Source organism: Haemorhous mexicanus, chromosome 2 (assembly GCF_027477595.1).
Source record: "Haemorhous mexicanus isolate bHaeMex1 chromosome 2, bHaeMex1.pri, whole genome shotgun sequence".
NCBI lineage: Eukaryota > Metazoa > Chordata > Aves > Passeriformes > Fringillidae > Haemorhous > Haemorhous mexicanus.
Genome location: NC_082342.1, coordinates 462,234 through 482,732, shown reverse-complemented (window position 1 = coordinate 482,732; position 20,499 = coordinate 462,234). Strand labels below are relative to the sequence as shown.

Sequence of the window (20,499 nt, the reverse complement as noted above, 5' to 3'; positions counted from 1 at the left end):
TACTGACCCAATATAAATGTGTATTTAATAAATAAATGATAAAAAATAAATGACACTGACCCAATATAAATGTGTGTATAATAAATAAATAATACTGACCCAATATAAATGTATATATAACTAAATATGATATATAATAAATTATAAACAATATGATGTCATAGATGATATCATATCTAACTAAATTATACTGACCCAATATAAATGTGTATTTAATAAATAAATGATACTGACCCAATATAAATGTGTATTTAATAAATAATACTGACCCAATATAAATGTATATATAACTAAATATGATATATAATAAATTATAAACAATATGATGTCATAGATTATATTATCATATATAACTAAATGATACTGACCCAATATAAATGTGTATTTAATAAATAAATGATATTGACCCAATATAAATGTGTATTTAATAAATAAATGATAAAAAATAAATGACACTGACCCAATATAAATGTGTATATAATAAATTATACTGACCCAATATAAATGTGTATATAATAAATTATACTGACCCAATATAAATGTGTATATAACTAGATATATAATAACTAAATTATAAACAATATTATATATCATATATTATAATATATAACTGATGCTGACCCAATATAAATGTGCATATAATAAATGATACTGACCCAATATAAATCTGTATATAGTAACTAAATGATACTGACCTAATATAAACGTATATATAATAACACCAACCCAATATAAATATATGTATAATAACTAAATGACACCTACTCAATATAAATGCATCTATAATAAATAAACGATGCTGACCCAATATAAATATGTATATCATAACTAAATGACACTGACCCAATACAAATGTGTCTATAATGAATAAACGATGCTGACCCAATATAAATGTGTCTATAATGAATAAACGATGCTGACCCAATATAAATGTGTCTATAATGAATAAATAAGTGCTACTGCCCCACTGTACCTGAGGAGACCCACCTACTCCATCTCTCTGGTGTGTGCAGAGCACACATCTGTCAACGTTCAGCACAGCCTAGCAGGGCCAAGGCCCCCATCAGGAGCCACCAGCTCTCCCAGGAGAAGGTGGCCACCACAGCAGGAGGTGGCAGATAAGGGACAGTGGCCCTGGGAGAGGCAGCTGCTGCTGCTGGGGCACAAAGTATTATTAAGCAAAAAGAAAAATACATATATATATCCCCCCAAACTTTCAGCTTGCCACGTGCTGCACAGTCACCTGCTGAGGCAAAATCACTTTTTGTGGCTCATCAGGGTCCAGCATTTGGAACAAGTGGAGAAGTAAAGACAAGGGCATGAATGAGTATTTCTTATGGCTCCTTCACACCAAGCATGTTAATCACCTGCACTTAACCACCAGAGTCAGGTTTCAAAGCTAATACCCTGTCAAAATAATTTACTACTCACAGCAATTTATTTTTTTCTGTTTGCACACTCCATGCATGTGCAGCTGAAGGAAGGGGGAAAGCCTCCAGCTGGTTTGAGCTGCAGTGAATTTATCTGTGGCCTTCATTTCCCCACATTATCCTTAAAAATCCACTTAGAAGTCTTCACAAGCAAAAATATTGCAAGCCAAGTAACTGGAGCAAGTCACTGGTCTCAAACCATCAATCAATTCCCTCTTGGAAAGCATCTCCAAAGCCACCAAAATGAGGAGAACAGCCCAAAAGCACCTCACCAGCAAGGAGGAGAAAACGAGACAATGACACTGAGCCATGGATTAGGAAAATTTAGGGAGGCTGCAGTGAGAGGGGCCTGCACAAACAGGGAAGGGAACTTGAGGGACAAAGAGGAGAACAATGCCCGGGAGCTCTGCCTCCCCGTGAGCACAGCACCCAAACCCCAGAGGGCACAGAGCTCGGCCCTGCTAATTAATTAATTACAGCCAGCCATCTCCAATTAGACCCCAGGACAGGAGCCTCGCCCAGCTGGGAACCCAGTGCATGGATTTTTTCCTCTACCAGAGGCACCAAAAATCCCTGCAGCTGGGGAAGATGGGGGTGGCAGGGGGGCTCAAGGCTGACAAGCAGCAAAGGTTTGCTCTGCAGAGGCCCGTGCTGGGAGCTGGGGCAGCAATCCCTGCTCCTGCCACATTCCCTGGCTCCCCCCACCCCCTCTGGAAGCTCCCACATTTTCAGGGAAGACAAAACAACCTGTTAAAGGCAGCAAAAGCCTTTCACTGCGCCCACGAGAGGCTGTAAAAATAAAACATGTACTGGGGCTCGAGCTGGGCTATCAAAGGTGCTATCAGGAATGCTGTTTCCTTCCTGCCCTCCTTGCCTCCCCCGGGTGTTTTCACAGCAGCAGCGCTGGGTGCAGGAGGTGCAGATGGCACCTGTTAATTCCTGCAGGGCTGGCAGGAGAAAGCCACATTTCCAGGCAGGAGAGAGAGAGAGAGCTCGCTCCTCCCGGAGCCATCAGGTGGCACCTGCCTGCGGCTCTGCCCCTTGGATCCCGGCAGGGTGATCTGGAGAGGAAACAGAGCCAGCACACTGCCTGCCGTGGTGATAAAAATAAAGGCAAAAGAGGCTCAGGAGAGAGGAGCCTAAAAAAAAATGAAGGAAAAGCAGCCAGAAGCCCGAATCCCCGGAGCACCGGTAGTTCACCCTCCCCCACCACCAAGGTGTTTTTTTAAAGCCCAGGCCATGATGGTTGGACAAAACACAGCGAAAAAAACCACAGAAAACCCAAAGTGACCCTCCCAGCGCCAGGGCAGGCAGAGCACCCTCCAACACCGCGCTGCTGCCGTGGCTTGGGGCGCTTTAACCCGAATTAACCGAGCCGGGGCGGGACAGGGGAACGCCGGAACGCGGCTGTGCATTCCCGGGAGGGGAAAACCGGGCAGCCGAGGGAACGCTCTCACACAGCACTCCAACCAGCGGCTGAGCCAGCCCCGGCCGGGCAGGAGCAGGTGGGGCGGGCACGGTGCTCCAGGTGCGGGGAGGGCACCGTCCATCCAGCCCCATCCCTGCCCAGGTGAGTGCCAGGAGGGCACCATCCATCCATCCACCCCCATCCCTACCCAGGTGAGGATCAGGAGGGCACCATCCATCCATCCCCAGACCCATCCCTGCCCAGGTGAGTGCCAAGCACTTCCAGGTGCAGGGATGGCACCATCCATCCATGCCCATCCCTGCCCAGGTGAGCACCAGGACAGTACCCCAGGTACCCGGAAAGCCCCACCCATGCCCAGGTGAGCACCGGGACGGCCCCATCCTTGCCCAGGTGAGCACCGGGCAGTGCCCCAGGTGCCAGGACGGCCCCATCCGTGCCCACCCCTGCCGGTGCCGGAGCCGGGGCCGCGCTGAGCTTTGCCCGGGCGGTGCCGCAGCCCCGGGAGGGGCGCGAGCGGTGTCGCCGCTGTCGCCGTCGCCGCTCGCCCACCTTGTCCCAGCTGAGCCACTGCCACACCGCCTTGTCCAGCTGCGCGTCCCCGGTGCTGCGGGACACCAGCACGTTGGAGTTCACGTCCCCGGGCGCGCCGCAGTCGCCCATGGTGGCGGCGACCAGGAGGAAGAGGAGGATGAGGACGGAGAAGGCGCCGCTCCTTCACTCCGCCGCCGCACCGCGCATCGCCCGCGGGGGAGGAGAGGCGGAGGAGGCCGAGGGGCGGCCGGGGTGCCCGCGGGGCCGGTTTTTATCGCTGCCGGCGGCGATTAACGGGAGCAACGGCGATTAACGGGGAGCGCCCGCCCCCGCCGCCGCCGCCGCCCCGGGCCGCGCCCCGCCGCGCGGCACCACGGGAAATGCAGTCCCCGCCGCGCGGAGGGCGGCGCAGGGCACGCGGCGGGAACTACAACTCCCGGCAGCCTCCGGGAGCGGCACCGGGCCGGGGGCCGCGGGTTCGCGTCCCGCCTCCGCCGCGGGGCGAAAACAACGTCCCGAAAATGTCCCGTGTGGCCCCGGCCACCGCCGACCGGCACTGCCCGGCCCGAGGGACCGCCACAAAACCCCCGGGACCGCCCGGCAGTGCCCACAGCGGCCGGCGTTCCCCCCGGGAGGGTGGCGGATAGGGCGCTGCCCGGGGGGTGAGCCGCTTGCTGAGAAGCGTTTCCAGATGGCAATCCAAAGCCACTAGGAGGGGGATCGCAGCCCTCCCCGGCTGCACCAGCTCCTACTGGATTGCCTGGCCCTGAGCAGCAGGCTTGGAGGGACCCCATCCTTCTGAGCATCCTCATCCTGCTGGGCATCCTCATCCTGCTGGGCATCCTCATCCTGCTGAGCATCCTCATCCTCCTAAGCATCCTCATCCTCCTAAGCATCTTCATCCCTCAAAGCATCCTTATCCTGCTGAACATCCTCATCCTGCCGGGCATCCTCATCCAACAGAATATCACACCCTACAGGGCACCCCAATCCCACAGAGCACCCCAATCCCTCAGAGCATCCCCACCCCACAGCATGTCCTGGCTGAGGTTGCCATAGTGACAGCAGGCACTGCAGAGGGATAGAATCATGGAATCACAGATGGTTTTGGTTGAAAAATACCTTAAAGCTTATTTCATTCCCACCCCCTGCCATGGCAGGGACACCTCCCACTGTCCCAGGCTGCTCCCAGCCCCAGTGTCCAGCCTGGCCTTGGCCACTGCCAGGGATCCAGGGGCAGCCCCAGCTGCTCTGGGCACCTGTGCCAGGGCCTGCCCATCCTGCCAGGGAACAATTCCTCATTCCCAATATCCCATACAGCCCTGCCCTCTGGCAGTGGGAGCCATTCCCTGTGTCCTGTCCCTCCATGCCTTGTCCCCAGTCCCTCTCCAGCTCTTCTGGAGCCCCTTCAGGCCCTGGCAGGGCTCTGAGCTCTCCCTGGAGCCTGATGATTGGTTCCCAAATGTGGGAATGCCAAGGCAGCCCGTGGAGGGTGCTCTCAGCAGCTCCAGAGCAGGGCAACCATGGAAAAACATTGTGGTGAAACAGCTCAGACCCCCTGATGGAGACTGCCTGGGTTCCTCGTGGGAGATGGCAGCTGAGCCCAGTGTGTTGGAGGGCTCATCAGCCTCCAGAAGAGTTTTTTAAAGCTGAAACCTGTTCCCAGGTGGAAGGAGAGCCGAGGTCTCTGTGCTTTCCCCTGAGTGCCCAGGGCTCAGCAGAAGGGCTGCCAGGCATGGAAGGAGCCAGGCTGGCAGGAGAAGGGCTGCCAGGCATGGAAGGAGCCAGGCTGGCAGCTGCAGCTCGTGTGCTGGGAGCTGCCAGGAGCGTGGCAGGGCTCAGCAGGAGGGAATGGCAGCTCCAAAGGCAGGGCAGTGTCACACGGGGCTGTGGCACCCTGCAGGCATTGTCCTGCGGCCAGGGAAAGCTGCTCTGGGCTCCAGGGCAAACACAGGGCCACCTCGGGACCAGGGCAGTGCCAGTCCCAGCCCCAACCTCCCACTGTGCCAGGCTGCTCCAAGCCCCATCCAGCCTGGCCCTGGGCACTGCCAGGGCTCCAGGGGCAGCCTCTCTGGGCAAAGAATCCCTCCTAATTTCTAACCTAAATCAATTCTCTGTCGGTTTGAGGCAGACTTGTCCTGAAGCCTTGTAAAAAGTCCCTCTGTCTTTAGTGTAGTTCCCTCCAGGTGCTGCAAGGCCACACCCAGGTCACGCTGGAGCTCCTCTAGCCTGGGCTGACAACCTCCATTCCCAGCAGAGGGGCTCCATCCCTCTGACCACCCTGGGGCCTCCTCGGCGCTCTCTCAGCAGCTCCAGGTGCTGCTGCTGTGTCCCAGGGCTGGAGCAGCTCTGCAGGTGGGCTCTCACCTGAGTGGGGCACAGGGGCAGGATCCCCCTTCCTGCTGCCCACCGGGAGGGCTGAGGCACACGTCGGGATCAGAAGCAGGAGTTCCAGCCCGTCAGCATCCTCGGGGGCTGTCCCAGAGCCCGAAGCCAGCGCACAGCCCACGGGACCAGCCCGCGCCGTCCCACGGGAGGAGCCCGGCGGGAGCAGCTCTGGAGCACATCCTGGGGTTTCCGTGGCGATTTGCAGCGTTTGTTCCGCACGGTGCAGCAGCAGCCCGGGGCTCCCGAGCCATCCCAGCCGCTTTTCCCGGTGTGTGCAGAGAGCCGGGGCTGCGCGGGGTGCGGCGACCCCCGGGTGCTCCCGCAGCCGCGGCGGCCGAGCCCCTCAGCGCCGCCTCCGGGGCACCATTTTTGGTTCGTAATTTCGTTATTTCTGCCTCCTGAGCACCCTGCTGGCTCTCCCTGGCGATGACACAGCAAATCCCGGCTTTCCCTTCCCTGCAGAGCCGGGCACGGTGGGGAAGGCAGCGCGGCGCTCCGGGCAGGCAGCGAGGGCATCCCCCCCGGCTGGGCAGGGCCAGCGCTGCCTTTTGGGCTGGAATGGCCGGGTTTGAGCAGAGCCGGGTGGCAGCAGAGGGGCTGTGTCCTGAGGGAGGGCAGAGCACGGACACAGAGCACGGGCTGGCCGCTGGGAGGGATGCGACGGGGGCTGCCGGCTTTAGGAATTGGCTCTTGGAGTTCTGCAGCTGCCCCTGGCTCGGTGCTTCATGGTGTGAGCCCTGGGAAGGGCTGATCCCACAGGCTCTGGCACGGGCAGCACTCTCCTCAGGAGCACACCGCTCCAAACACGCTCCAAAAGCAGTTTGGAACCTGCAGCTCCGAGCTGCTGGAGCACCTCTGCTCTGCTCCCACCCAGGGAGGGCAGGAGCAGCTCCCTTCATTCCCAGATCCCCAAAATGCTCGGATTCCCAAAGCCAGCCTTCCCCATCTTGACCCCTCTGTCCCTGCAGAGCAGCCCTGGGGATGTGAGCCTGGCTCAGCCCTTCCCTGGGCAGCACACACCCCTCGGGGCTCTGCCAGCTCCCCGAGCACAGCTTCCCATTCCACCCAGGCTGTGCCACCCTCTGCCAGCTCTCCTGGAGGAGCAGCACCCCAGAGCACAGCTTCCCTGCCCAGCCAGGCTGTGCCACCCTTCCCCAGCTCTCCTGGAGGAGCAGCACCCCAGAGCACAGCTTCCCTGCCCAGCCAGGCTGTGCCACCCTTCCCCAGCCAGCAGGACCCGAGGCAGCCCTGCTGGCAGCCCCATTCCCTGAGCTGCTATCATTTCACCTGGTGCCTTCCTTATCAGCATCAAAGCAGCCCCAGAGCAGGCTCCTGAGGTTCCTGCTCCCCAACAATCCAGCCATTGATCCGCTAAGCCAAGGTCAGCCCAGCTTCCCACAGGTTTCCATGTCCTTTTCCATGCCCCAGACACCCTCTGACCCGTGATCCACTGCTGTGTGCCAACACAAAAAGTCTCCAATAAATCAGCCTCCCAGAGCCTTATTTTTTTCCCTAGCTGCATTGGTTAAACCCCAAATGTAGCCAGCTACAATTTGCTCGGTTGGATGTGGGGATTCAGCCAAGACCAGCACACTCCCAGCCCCTCTCTCTGTGCGCTGAGAGCATCCCCTTGCTGGTGACAAAAGCTCTGTGAGTGTGACCAGGAGTGCCCTGCTCCTGGGGCTGCAGCCCAGGGAGCCCATCAGCTCCGAGGAAGAACCTCTGAGCTCTGGCATGAGCATCTAAAGACTGGCAAAATCCTTCCCCTGGCTCCTGAGGCAAACCCATTTCAGGGGGCTCCCAAACCCATCCCTCCCTCACATCTCCCTGTTTCCCCAGCCCTCGGAGCAGCCCAGCACAATCTGCTGCTCTGGAGGTTTGTCAAGCTGCCCCACACCACGGATCCCATGGGGACACCAGGCTGGAGCCGGGGAGCCACGGGGACAAGGACAGGCAGAGCTCCCGCGGGCACAGGGGCGCCGGGGTGTCCCGGGAATGTGACACCGGGACCCTGAGGCGGCTGCCACAAGGTGGCACTGGCATCTTGTCACCCAGCCTGGCGGCATCCAGCCGGCCACCCCAGGCTGGGGGCACCGGGGGCGTCCCCCCTGCCCTGCCCTGCCCTGCCCTGCCCCGCCGCAGGCTCTGCTCCGGATTTACCGAACTTTCCCTCCGCTGGATGGACAGTGGAGCTGCCAGTGGATTGCAGATCGGGTGGGCAACCACTGCTGCAGGAGCTGTGTCTGCCAGGAGGGATTTTCACCCTCAGAATCTGCTGGATTAGGGATGAGCAGCAGTTTTTTTCCTTTCCCCCCAATTTTTATGGCATGCTATCCTTCAACAGGGTTTTCCCCCTTGGGCCACAGCATCAGAAGAGATTCCAGAGTCACCAGATGCATCCCTCTCTCCGAGAAGTGGGAAAAGCCAGAATTCCACCTCACTGGGGGGATTTTGGGGCACCACACTCACCATCCAGCCCCATCCCCACATCCCGGCCGTGGCTGCTCCACGGCTGATCCCGCTGGAGGGGCTGGTGTTGGAGGGGGACAAACCCCGGGCAGGCGGAGGGGAAGGACCAGCACAGCGTGTCTCTGTCCCTGCTGGCCCCGTTCCCCCGGTGTGTTTGCAGATAAAGGTTTATTTTCCTTTCCCAGCGCCGCAGGTGCCGGATGAACAGAGCGAAGCCTCCGCTTCCCGCTCGGGCCAGGTGCCCGAGGACGCCTGCACCCAGAGAGCCCTGCCTGCCCCAGGAATCCCGCTGGGATCAGCCCCAGGACGGGCTTCCCATTCCCCCTGCTCCGGGTTTGTGCCCAAGCCGAGGGCAGGCAGACCAGGAATGGTCGCTAGGCTGCTGGGTGCCGCTGCCGCCGGTGCCAAGGTTTCCAGCCCTACCCCAAACACACTCACATCCACTATTATTCCTTGGATTAGGGCTTGGCGTCACTCTTTGGGCTCAGGATTGCAACTGCGTTTGACCTTGGAATGCAGGCGGAAAGGCCCCCGTGGGCCAGCTAATCTAGCTGCAATTAAAGGCACTCATTATGCCATTATCAACAGGTTAGGGCGTGCGAGACGCTGGCGCTGCCCCACGGCCTGTTCTGAAGGACAGGGACGTTTACTGTCCTGGACACGGCCACCCCACAGGCCGGCTCCAAACGCAGCAGAGCCGGAGCCAAGGAGGCCAGCAGGACCCCAGAACATCCCCTTCCCGTCCCCGCTGCACCCTCACCCCATGGAAAACGCATTTGGCACTGCGGCACAAAAGGCCAAAGCTGCAGCTGACAGCAGGAAGGAAGCAGGAAAGACTCCGGCATGGCCATCCGGAGCCCGGAGAGGCTTTGGGAGATGCCTGGAGCCACGCGGCTCCGGCCGGGCTGCGGCGTGCCCGCGGCCCCGGCAGCGCCGCCCGCACGGCAGGGGGACAGAGGGACAGAGCGTCCGGCTGGGGATGGGGAATCGCTCCAGCCCGGGGGTCTGTCCCAGCCCGGGGATCTGTCCCAGCCCGGGGATCTGTCCCAGCCCGGGGGTTTGTCCCAGCCCGGGGATCTGTCCCATCCCAGGGATTTGTCCCATCCCAGGGGTTTGTCCCATCCCTCTCCATCCTGGGGATGTGTCCCATCCCTCTCCATCCCATGGGTGTGTCCCATCCCTCTCCATCTCGGGGGTTTGTCCCATCCCCTCTCCATCCCTGGGATGTGTCCCATCCCTCTCTATCCTGGGGATGTGTCCCATTCCTCTCCATCCCGGCTGTTTGTCCCATCCCTCTCCATCCCTGGAATGTGTCCCATCCCTCTCCATCCCTGGAATGTGTCCCATCCCTCTCCATCCCGGGGATGTGTCCCATCCCGGGGGTTTGTCCCATCTAGGGGCTGTGGTGCCCCCGGAATGCTGCCCTTGAACCCCCCATGTTTAGCCCTTTCAGCACTCCCGGGCTCTGGAATGCCGTGCCCCACGGGCTGCCCCAGACACCCCCTTTGCTCGGGAAGCAAACACGGTGCCCCGAGCCCAGCAGCTCCTTTAATTCCCTGCCAGAGCAGCAGGGCCCATCCAGCTCCAGCACCGCCGCCTTTCAGCCCCAGAACCACCCGCTGGCCACAGCCGCGGCTGCTGGGAGCCCCGGGAGGGCTGATCCGAGCGGGGAAACGGGGAAACCTTCTCCTCGAAGGCTCCTGCCAGCCCGCGGTGGGAAAGGAGCTGCCCTGCCAGCCCCATGGACGCGCTGGAGCCCAGGTGGGGCTGCAGGACCAGCGCCTGCTTGCAGGTCACATTCTTCCAGCTCTGGGGGGTTCCCAGCAGCTTTTGGGGGTTCCAAGGAGCTCGGGGTGCGTTCTCAGCAGCTGTATGGGGTTCCCAGCAGCTTTGGAGGGTTCCCAGCAGCTCTGGGGGTTCTCAGCAGCTTTGGAGGGTTCCCAGCAGCTTTGGAGGGTTCTCAGCAGCTGTATGGGGTTCCCAGCAGCTGTATGGGGCTCCCAGCAGCTCTGGGGGGTTCCCAGCAGCTTTGGGGGTTCTCAGCAGCTCCATGGGGTTCCCAGCAGCTCCATGGGGATCCCAGCAGCTCTGGGGGGTTCCCAGCAGCTCTGGGGGGTTCTCAGCAGCTTTGGGGCGTTCTCAGCAGCTCCATGGGGTTCCCAGCAACTCTATGGGGTTCCCAGCAGTTTTGGGGGGTTCTCAGCAGTTCTATGGGGTTCCCAGCAGTTCTATGGGGTTCCAAGCAGCTCTGGGAGGGTCCCAGCAGTTTTGGGGAGTTCCCAGCAGTTTTGGGGGGTTCTCAGCAGTTCTGTGGGGTTCCCAGCAGTGTTGGGGGTTCCCAGCAGCTCTGGGGGGCTCCCAGCAGCTCCGGGGCCAGCAGCACGGCCGCATCCCCCGGCGAGCAGGGCGTGCCCAGCACGGTGAGCCCGAGCCCGGCGGCTCCGGGGGACGGGGCGCGGGCCAGGCTCAGATCATGGAGACCCTGTTCTTGATGTAGACGTGGTAGGGGTCGCTGCGCTTGTCCACCCTGCGGGAGCGGGTGTAGCCCAGGATGAGGCTGCCCACGGTGGCGGCGAAGAGCGTCATGACGAACAGGATGTACATGTAGGCGTTGGCGTTGCGACGCGTGTCCCCTGTCACCGGGGGCTGCCCGGGGCAGGACCTGGCCCCGTGCAGGGTCTGGTTCAGGGCGCTCAGCACCGCCTGCAGGCTGCGCTGCCACGGCTCCGTGCCGTTCGTCCCGTCCATGCCCTCCCTCGGCCGGCTGCAGGGGAGGACAGCGGTGTCACGGGGGCTGCCCTCACAGCACAGGGGTTCCAGGGCACAGCACCGACCCCAAATTGCTCCTCTGCCGCAGAGCAGGGTGGCCAAGCCCTTTGCATTCCCAGCAGCCAGAGCCTTTGCATTCCCAGCAGCCCTCTCCCTAAATTTCAGTCCTTCCATGGAGGAGAGGAAGCTCCCGGGGCTCTGGGGCAGCTGCCTGCCCATCTCTCCTCCCCGGGGCTGGGGACCATGTGGGGACACTGCTGTCCCGAGGGTTCACAGCCTGCTTTCCCCAGGGATGTGTGGGGATGCTGGGCACATATCCTGCCCCCCTGCAGGGTGCAGAGCTGGCACAGCCCCCCACAGATCACTGCAAACCCATCTTGCTGCCCTAAACCTCCCTGGAGATTTCCCTTCCCTTTGGGTGCCAGCCCCGCTCTGACCTGCCATCCTTCCTTCGGTGCCCCCCTGCAGCCCCCCTGGGCTCCCTTGTGCACCCTCACAGCTTGCCCCGGGGCAGGCACGGCCAGGAAGGGACAAGGGACACGGTGTGCCATCCTTTGGGACACGCCAGCCCCTCCTGTAGTCCCCCGGGGATCCAGCCTGTCCCCCCCCAGCTCCCCGGCACCCCTTGCCCGCTGCACCCGCAGCTCCACCCGCTGCTGACCCCAAACGGGCCACCCCACACTCGGGGTGCGCCTCCCAGGATGAGACCCCAGCTGCGAGGAGGAGGAGGAGGAGGAAGGGGCCGAGCAGCCAGGAGCCCGCGGGGATGAGGGCGGACCCGGCTGCCTTCCTGACTGAAGAGAATTAGGCTGAATTGGGGCGGTTTTGGGCAAGATCTGGGTTTATCCCAGGGGCGCACCCACAGGTGGGGCACGACTTGGGGGGACCCACCTTGGGGGGGTGTAGGGAGCGGGGCACAGGGCGCGGGAAGGGGGGCTCGCACTCACCTGGTGTGCCCTCCCTGCCCGCGCCGCTGCCAGGCTGAGCCGGGACTGAGCATCGCTGCCGGCGGGGAGGGATGCCGGCGGGCTGGGAGCGCCGCCAGCCTCCTCCCCTTCCCGGGCAGAGCCACCTGCGCAGCCAGCCAGCCCAGCCCCGGCCCCGGGACAGCTTTACGGGGCTTTACGGGCTTTTACGGGGCTTTACGGGGCTCCGTGGGGCGGGAGAGAGGCGCTGCCCCCGCACACGCTGCCGCTCCCGCTTTCCTGTCCCTGTCCCTCCTCGTCCGGCACCGCGGTCCCCGAGCCCTCACATGGCACAGAGCCTGCCCGGGCATGTTCCTCCTGCTCTCCGTGCCCTCCTGGAGCTCAGCCTGCCCCGTTCGCCCCTGGCCAGCCCCACCGGGCACCCAGGGGCTCTCACAAGGAGCTGCCGGTGCCGCAGCAGAGAGAGCCCAGGGCTTGTGGGGCAGGGAGAACACCCAGAGCAGCAGCCAGGGGCTGTGCCTGGGGGTCAGGGCTTGTGGGGCAGGGAGAACACCCAGAGCAGCAGCCAGGGGCTGTGCCTGGGGGTCAGGGCTTGTGGGGCAGGGAGAACACCCAGAACAGCAGCCAGGGGCTCTTGTGGGGCAGGGAGAACACCCAGAGCAGCAGCCAGGGGCTGTGCCTGGGGGTCAGGGCTTGTGGGGCAGGGAGAACACCCAGAGCAGCAGCCAGGGGCTGTGCCTGGGGGTCAGGGCTTGTGGGGCAGGGAGAACACCCAGAGCAGCAGCCAGGGGCTGTGTCTGGGGGTCAGGGCTTGTGGGGCAGGGAGAACACCCAGAGCAGCAGCCAGGGGCTGTGCCTGGGGGTCAGGGCTTGTGGGGCAGGGAGAACACCCAGAGCAGCAGCCAGGGGCTGTGCCTGGGGGTCAGGGCTTGTGGGACAGGGAGAACACCCAGAACAGCAGCCAGGGGCTCTTGTGGGGCAGGGAGAACACCCAGAGCAGCAGCCAGGGGCTCTTGTGGGGCAGGGAGAACACCCAGAGCAGCAGCCAGGGGCTGTGCCTGGGGGTCAGGGCTTGTGGGGCAGGGAGAACACCCAGAACAGCAGCAGGGGCTGTGCCTGGGGGTCAGGGCTTGTGGGGCAGGGAGAACACCCAGAGCAGCAGCAGGGGCTGTGCCTGGGGGTCAGGGCTTGTGGGGCGGGGAGAACACCCAGAGCAGCAGCCAGGGGCTGTGCCTGGGGGTCAGGGCTTGTGGGGCGGGGAGAACACCCAGAGCAGCAGCAGGGGCTGTGCCTGGGGGTCAGGGCTTGTGGGGCGGGGAGAACACCCAGAGCAGCAGCCAGGGGCTCTTGTGGGACAGGGAGAACACCCAGAGCAGCAGCCAGGGGCTGTGCCTGGGGGTCAGGGCTTGCTCTGAGCAGGGTGGGGGTACCTCAGCCTCGGGCTGACTCGTCAGCCTGGATAAACCCGTGCATTCACTCGGCCCGTGGTGCTGCAGCCGGGACAGCGATTTCAGGAGTGCTGACAGCAGCACCTCCTGCAGCCCCACAGACCCCGTGGGAGCAGGCCTCCACTGCCCAGCTGGAATGTGGTGTGGTCCCACAGGATCCATGGCAGCCGTGGCTTCTCTCCTGGTGAGTCTTTTCCCACCTCCTCCCTCCTTCCCACTGCCTCCACAGTGCTCCTGTGGCCTTCCCACCAGGGCTCACAGCCCCCTCCCACCCTCCCTGGCGCCAGGATCTCTGCCACCTGAGGACTTCCCTGGGCTCAGGGTGAGAAAAAGGCTGGCATTGATAAAGACTTGGGGTAAGCAAATGAGAAAAGGCTCGGCAGCCAAAGTTCCAGCAACTCTCTTTATGTATAAAATCTCTTTTTACCCGCCAGCAAGGGAAGAATGACCCACGTGAATTCCTGTGAATCCGTGAGCATTCACACAAACATTTTAATTTCTGTGGGGCAAAAAGCAGAAAAAAAACCCACAAAAGCACCTGTTTGGGTACTTCCCGAGCAAGTGACGTGGGGATGTAGCACCCACAGAGGTCTCAGCGAGGGATGGAGACTCACGGGGATGCAGAGAACAGCCCTGGGGCAGGTTTGGATGGTCAGTGGTACCCACGGAGGTGTCAGTGAGGGATGGAGACTCACGGGGATGCAGAGAACAGCCCCGGGGCAGGTTTGGATGGTCAGTGGTACCCACGGAGGTCTCAGTGAGGGATGGAGACTCACGGGGATGCAGAGAACAGCCCCGGGGCAGGTTTGGATGCTCAGTGGTACCACAGAGGTCTCAGCGAGGGATGGAGACTCACGGGGATGCAGAGAACAGCCCCGGGGCAGGTCTGGATGCTCAGTGGTACCACGGAGGTCTCAGTGAGGGATGGAGACTCACGGGGATGCAGAGAACAGCCCCGGGGCAGGTTTGGATGCTCAGTGGTACCCACGGAGGTCTCAGTGAGGGATGGAGACTCACAGGGCAGGTTTGGATGGTCAAGCAGCAGCCTGAAACCCTGTGCCACGGTTCACTCACAGTCCACAGGCAAAGGCACGAGAATTTATCTCAGCACAGAGACCCCCGGGGCTGCCCTGGGGCGGGGCACAGCCGGCCAAGGCAGCACAAGGATCCTAGACCCCGGGCTCTTCCGAGGAGACCAACGTGCACTCAAACACCTCCTGGAAGGAGTCGAGGAAGGGCTGGAGGACGTGGCTGACGGCGACGTGCTGTCCCAGCTCTCGGCTGAGCGAGGTGACGCCCTTGCCCTCCAGCCCGCAGGGCACGATGTGCTCGAACCACGAGAGGTCGGTGCAGCAGTTCAGCGCCAGCCCGTGCGAGGTGATGTGGTTCCCGCAGTGCACACCTGCGGGGCCGAGAGCATCCCCCCCGTCAGCACCTGCACCAGGGGTGCCCTGCTGGGAGACACCGAGTGACCACGCTGCCCAGATCACTGACAACATCCTCCCCCACCACGCTGTGCTCCCTTCTGCCAGGGGAAACCCAAAAATTGGGTTTCCTGCCAGGCCCCCCAAAACTGGGGAGGGGGGGAGCAGCGTGTCCAGACCCTCCACCGCAGCCCAGCATCCCCCAGCACCTCCCACCGCTGGAATTTCCAGTGGGCTAGGACATGGGGAGAGCTGCAGGACCCCAAATCCAGGCTGCAGGGAGAGGCAGGGGATGTGGAGGGGTGCAAGGGAAGGGGAAGGCTGGGGACTGGGGGCAGGCAGGCAGCCAGCCCCGGGAGCAAGGGGTGCCGAGTGCTGGGGGCTGGGTGGGCTGCAGGGGCTCCAGATTGTGCTGTGTCCTCCTCCTGGGTGCCAGTCCCACCCCTGCACGCTCCCTCCCTCCCTGCCCGGTGCCCACAGCTCCAGGTTCCCACAGTGCCCTGCCCTTGCCCAGGGAATCGCAGGATGGGCTGGGTTGGGCTGGGAGGAGTTCCATGGGCAGGGACACCTCCTACCATACCCAGGTTGGTCCAGCCTGGCTTTGGACCATTCCAGGGATCCAGGGGCAGCCCCAGCTGCTCTGGGCACCTGTGCCAGGGCCTGCCCTCCCTGACAGGAACAATTCCCAATTCCCAGTATCCCATCCATCCCTGCCCTCTGGCACTGGGAGCCATTCCCTGTGTCCTGTCCCTCATCCTTGTCCCCAGTCCCTCTCCAGCACTCCCGGAGCCCCTTTAGGCCCTGCAAGGGCTCTGAGCTCTCCGCGGAGCCTTCTCCTCTCCAGGTGAGCACCCCCAGCTCTCCCAGCCCGGCTCCATCTTCACCGTCCCCGCTCACCGATGGCACAGAGCTTGCTGTCGCCCATCCAGACCCCGGTGTAGGGCGGCGGCAGAGCCCGGGCCGTGCCCAGCCCCAGGCGGCGGCACAGCCGCAGCACCAGCGCCTCCAGCCCGGCCACGTAGGCGCGGAGCGGCAGGCGGCGGCGGCGCAGGTCGAGCACGGGGAAGGCGAGCAGCTGCCCGGGCCCGTGGAAGGTGATGTGCCCGCCGCGCCGCGCCGCCACCAGCGCCGCGCCCCGCGCCCGCAGCGCCGCCGCCGCCGCCGCGCCCGGCGCGCCCCGCAGCCCCCAGGTGTACACGGGCTGCGCCGGCTCGCTCAGCACCACGCTCTCCGCCGGCGGCTCCTCCGGGCCGCCCCGGGCCGCCGCTGGCACCGGCAGCGCCGCCGGGCCCCGCGCCGCCCGCGCCGCCGCCACGCAGCGCTCCTGCACCCGCAGCGCCTCCGCGTACGGCACCGCGCCCAGCCGCAGCAGGCGCACCGCCCGCCCAGACATGGCCCGGGGGACACACGGGGACACACGGGGACAGCGCCGGGACAGCGCCGAAGCGGGCAGGGGACGGGGATGGGGACGGGGGCACCGGCCGGGGCAGCGGACACGGGGACACGGAAAAGCAGCGGGCACGGGGACGGGAAGGAGGCGGGAACGGAAAGGAGGCGGGGATGGGACGGGAGGCCAGGATAGGGACAGCGGGGTCATGTGGACAGAGTCACGGGGACGGGCTGCGGTGGGGATGGGAGCGGAGGAGCGGCGGGGCACGGAGACAGCGAGGGGAGAGCAGGGCGGAGGGGAGAGCATGGAGAGGGGGTGCAGGGGCAGAGGATGGGGGACAGGGCACAGACATGGGGAATGGGACGTGGAGGGCAGGGCAGAGGGAGCAGCAGCACTCGGGATGGGGTTTGGGGTTGGAGAGGCGGGAGCAGGGCTGGGGACACGGGACATGGCCCAAAGGAGGGTACCGGGGATGGGGGGATTGGGGATGGCAGCTGGAGCTCAGGGACAGGGCTGAGAGATGGGGGACAGGGGATAAGGCACGGGGAGGAGGAGGAGGTCACAGGGCTGCAGGAGGGGCGCAGCGAGGAGAGACAGGGCCCCTCTCAGCTCGGGGTGTGGGACATGGGGCACTAGGGTGGGGGACAGGGTGAGGAGGGGACCGCAGGGGATGAGGGCAGGGAGTGTGTATGTGACATGCCAGCACAGCTGGGCAAGCACAGGCCTGCTCAAAGCGGGCTAAAATCGGGATTCCGGGGTACAATTCGGACAGTTGTGGATGCTCCAGCCCTGGAAGTGTTCCGGGGCAGGCTGGATAAGGCCTTGAGCAACCTGGTCTGCTGGAATGTGTCCCTGCCCGTGGCGGGGGTGGAACTGGAGGAGCTTTAAGTTCCCTTCCAAGCCCTTCCCTTTGTGTGATTCTGTGCTGGCACCTCAAGGTTGTGCAGTGTAAATAAAGTCCTTGTGTTGCCGAGGTGCTGGTGAGAGCTGCAGCTCTGGGACTGTGAAAGAGGAAACGTTCCCACTTCAGCTTCTTATTCCAAATGTAGGAAATAGACAGATCTGGTCGAACTGCTAATGAGTGAACCATTAAAACCTGAGCAAACTTCCCCAGCCTGCAGCCCTTCCAGCTCACCGACCGTGTGAAAGTATGTCCTGATTTTACGGAGCAGTCACTGTGTTACCGAGCTCCTGCTCTCACCAGAACACACCTCCCTGGTCATTTGTCACCACAGGTAACTCAGCCATCAGCTGACAAGGTCAGCTTCTGTGTTACTGCAAGGGAGGAAAGGTGCTTCCCTTTGTAAGGCCATTCTCTCAATGAAGAGGAGAAAAAAGGGGGGGAAAAAACCACCAGGAGTTGGGCAGCACCCGGCCTGAGGATCCCACCTGGGGTGGGGACACCGCCTCAGCCTGGGGTGGGGACACCGCCTCAGCCAGCTCCAGGAGAGCTGCTCCAGCTCTCTGCCTTGGCAGGAGAGACACAGCAGCGTGGGTGCAGCCAGCTATTTCCTTGTTTTTATGGCTGAGCCCCCCGCTGTTGGCAGGGGATCAAAGCCCAGGGCCCTTCCTGCCTGCGTAGGACAGGGGAGCTGTGTGCCACAGCCCTGGGACCCTGGTCAGCAGCACCCTCACTGCCCTATTTGCTGATCACATCCTGCACTGCCCTATTTGCTGTGCACATCCTGCACTGCCCATTTACTGCCCTCATCCTGCACCGCCCCATTTCTGTGCACATTTTCTGTGCACATCCTGCACCGCTCATTTACTGCCCTCATCCTGCACTGCCCCATCTTCTGTGCACACTTTCTGTGCACATCCTGCACTGTCCCATTTCTGTGCCCATTTTCTGTGCACATCCTGCACTACCCCATTTACTGCCCTCATCCTGCACTGTCCCATTTCTGTGCCCATTTTCTGTGCACATCCTGCACTGCCCCATTTTCTGTGCCCATTTTCTGTGCACATCCTGCCTTTCAGCCGGGCGGAAATTGTCACTTTAGGACACCAAACAGGAAGACACAGACACTGGATTTTCTAAGGCAGAAAAGAGGGAAGTTTAAGTCTGACTGGATGTGGCAACACTGGACAAACCAACAGTCCATCCATTTTCTTTTCCTCTGTAAAAGAATGCAAAACAATGAGTTGTTTACACAAAGCGTGTGAGAAGGTTCGTTACAGAAATGAAAACATCAGAAGGCTCAGAAAAACTTGAAAAAACAGGGTGACAGGAAACAGCGTGCCAGGGGCCACGGGTGGCTCCCCTTTTATCCTTCTCTCAGGGCTGGGCTGCTTCCCAAGCACGCTGGGCTTTTGTGGTGCCCATGATTTGCTGTCCTGTTGTACCTGGCTGCTCATCCCTCTGATATCCAGCTGGGTCCCCAGGGCTGGGGCAGGAGGAGGAGCTGGGAAGCCTTCCTGAAGCTGTGGCTTTAATTTTGGCTTTATTGGTTGCCATGGGATACCTTGGAAGCACCAAGCAAGCTCCCTACACAGGGCACCAGCGTGAAAAACGCCAGTCACTTGGTTTTTAAAATGTTAAAAGTTTAATAGGAATAAAATGGTTCTAAAAATAGTAATGCAATTAGAGTAATAATAATTTGGACAATTTGGATTAGGACAATATGAGACAATAGAAACAAAGAGCTAGGGACAGTCCAGGTACCTGTTTCTGGGCAAAATAAGCCCGAAAAAGGACCCACGTTAACAGAGGATTAACCCTTAAAAGCAACAGCCTGATGCACATTCACACACCTCATCCATGGTGCATCAATTCCATTCACACACAGGATTCTGTCTGGGCAGGGTCAGCTCCTTCCTTTGGATCCTGACGGCAGGAAGAAGTTAATTCTCCTGATAAGGGAGCAATAAATTCTCCTTCTCTGAAAGATTTGGGTGTCCTGTGGCTGCTATCTCAGTGCTATCTCACTTTCTTTAGAATAAAGTGTCTTACACAGCAGTTTCTATTTTAACATTTTGTTATAACCTTAAACTAGATTTACCACACTACCTCAGAGAATTAACACAGCACTACTCTAACACCACACATGTAATATTAATTTAATATTTACAAAAAGCCAGCCATAAACCAGGCATTTCCTCACTGCAGCAGCGTTCCCAGGGCTGTGCCAAAGGGGAAGGGAAGCGGGGCAGCACCTGTGTGGGGCAGTGCCCCACGGGGGCAGTCAGGAAGCGTTCAGGAAGCTCCTGCTGGCCTGGCAGAGGGCTGAGAGCTGTGTTCCTGTGCTGGCAGCCCCTCCCTGGCAGGGCTGTGCTTTGGCCAGTCCTGGGGCAGGCAGGGCAGGCTCTGCACTCCTCCCAGCTCCTGCTTCCCCGGGGAGCTCAGACGTGCTGCTGAGGGTGCTTTGGTGTCCAGCCTGTCCCCAGAGCCCGTGCCAGGGGTCACGGTGCCACCTGGGCAGGCAGCAGGACTGCAGAGCAGCCAAAATCCCCTCTGCTGGCCCCAGCACCCACCACAGCAGGGCTGGGAACAAAGGGGCCCCCGAGGAGCTCAGCCAGGGCAGGGATGGAGCTCCTCAGGAGCTCCAGAGGATGTCCAGGTGTGGCCCCACCTGCAGGGCTGCCCCAGCCCTGGGGACACAGCCCAGGAGGGACAGGAGATGCTCCAGTTTGGGAGAGCTGGGGGTGCTCACCTGGAGAGGAGAAGGCTCCAGGGAGAGCTCAGAGCCCTGGCAGGAACTAAAGGGGCTCCAGGAGAGCTGGAGAGGGACTGGGGACAGGGAGGGAGGGACAGGACACAGGGAATGGCTCCCACTGCCAGAGAGCAGGGCTGGATGGGATATTGGGAATTGTTCCCTGTGAGGGTGGGCAGGCCCTGGCACAGGGTGCCCAGAGCAGCTGTGGCTGCCCCTGGATCCCTGGCAGTGCCCAAGGCCAGGCTGGACACGGGCTGGAGCACCTGGGACAGTGGGAGGTGTCCCTGCCATGGCAGAGAGTGGAGCAGGATGGGCTTTAGGGCCCTTTCCAACCCAAACCCTTCTGTGATTCTAACCACTTCTCCTTATGTCCAGTCTGAACCTCTCTTGTTTCAATTTGTGCCCATATTTTTAATTTATACCCATAAATCTGCACATAAATTTATGTGTATAAATTTATAATTTATATAAATTATATTTATACATATAAATATATTTACACACATACATTTACACGCAGCTGATATTTTTCATTTACACACAGAGCATAAAGCAGGTGCGAGTGGGACCAGATGCAGACCCCACAGCACTTTAACACAGAGCAAAGGAATCCTCGGGAGGAGAGTCCTTTCCTCCTGC

The 20,499-nt window shown here is 60.5% G+C and overlaps 3 protein-coding genes across 5 annotated transcripts in view; all 3 read right to left on the bottom strand.

Moving 5' to 3' along the window:
* The window catches only part of PGM2L1 (phosphoglucomutase 2 like 1), a 30,099-nt gene extending 20,617 nt beyond the window's left edge, over positions 1–9,482 (bottom strand). The window contains exon 1 of one of the 2 annotated variants that reach the window (XM_059870906.1): positions 8,248–9,482. In XM_059870906.1, the coding sequence (XP_059726889.1) occupies positions 8,248–8,268 (21 nt within the window). In that variant the 5' untranslated portion in view covers positions 8,269–9,482. Of the gene's footprint in view, positions 1–3,408; positions 3,736–8,247 lie in introns of those variants that run through there. The other variant, XM_059870892.1, reaches the window with a different exon arrangement.
* Positions 9,483–10,713: 1,231 nt separating this feature from the next.
* Positions 10,714–12,122, bottom strand: KCNE3 (potassium voltage-gated channel subfamily E regulatory subunit 3). Its single transcript, XM_059870917.1, has 2 exons — positions 11,964–12,122; positions 10,714–11,011 (listed from the first exon to the last, which is right to left on the bottom strand). Exons 1-2 carry the CDS (start codon positions 12,014–12,016, stop codon positions 10,714–10,716), a joined length of 351 nt encoding a protein of 116 aa, XP_059726900.1. The 5' UTR covers positions 12,017–12,122.
* A 1,657-nt stretch (positions 12,123–13,779) lies between these two features.
* LIPT2 (lipoyl(octanoyl) transferase 2) lies at positions 13,780–16,421 on the bottom strand. Of its 2 annotated transcripts, none has more exons than XM_059870867.1 (2): positions 15,712–16,366; positions 13,780–14,792 (listed from the first exon to the last, which is right to left on the bottom strand). In XM_059870867.1, exons 1-2 carry the CDS (start codon positions 16,205–16,207, stop codon positions 14,560–14,562), a joined length of 729 nt encoding a protein of 242 aa, XP_059726850.1. In that variant the 5' UTR covers positions 16,208–16,366; the 3' UTR covers positions 13,780–14,559. The 2 variants fall into 2 exon arrangements, with proteins under 2 accessions (XP_059726850.1, XP_059726861.1); XM_059870878.1 differs by having other exon boundaries at positions 14,704–14,841; positions 15,712–16,421.
* Positions 16,422–20,499: the final 4,078 nt, after the last annotated feature.

Coding starts and splice junctions, on each gene's coding strand:
- KCNE3 (XM_059870917.1), bottom strand. CDS start 12,016: ATGCTCAGTCCCGGCTCAGCCTGGCAGCGGCGCGGGCAGGGAGGGCAC. Junction 11,012..11,963: donor GGGCAGGGAGGGCACACCAG/GTGAGTGCGAGC, acceptor CCTCCCCTGCAG/CCGGCCGAGGGAGGGCATGG.
- LIPT2 (XM_059870867.1), bottom strand. CDS start 16,207: ATGTCTGGGCGGGCGGTGCGCCTGCTGCGGCTGGGCGCGGTGCCGTAC. Junction 14,793..15,711: donor CAGCAAGCTCTGTGCCATCG/GTGAGCGGGGAC, acceptor TCGGCCCCGCAG/GTGTGCACTGCGGGAACCAC.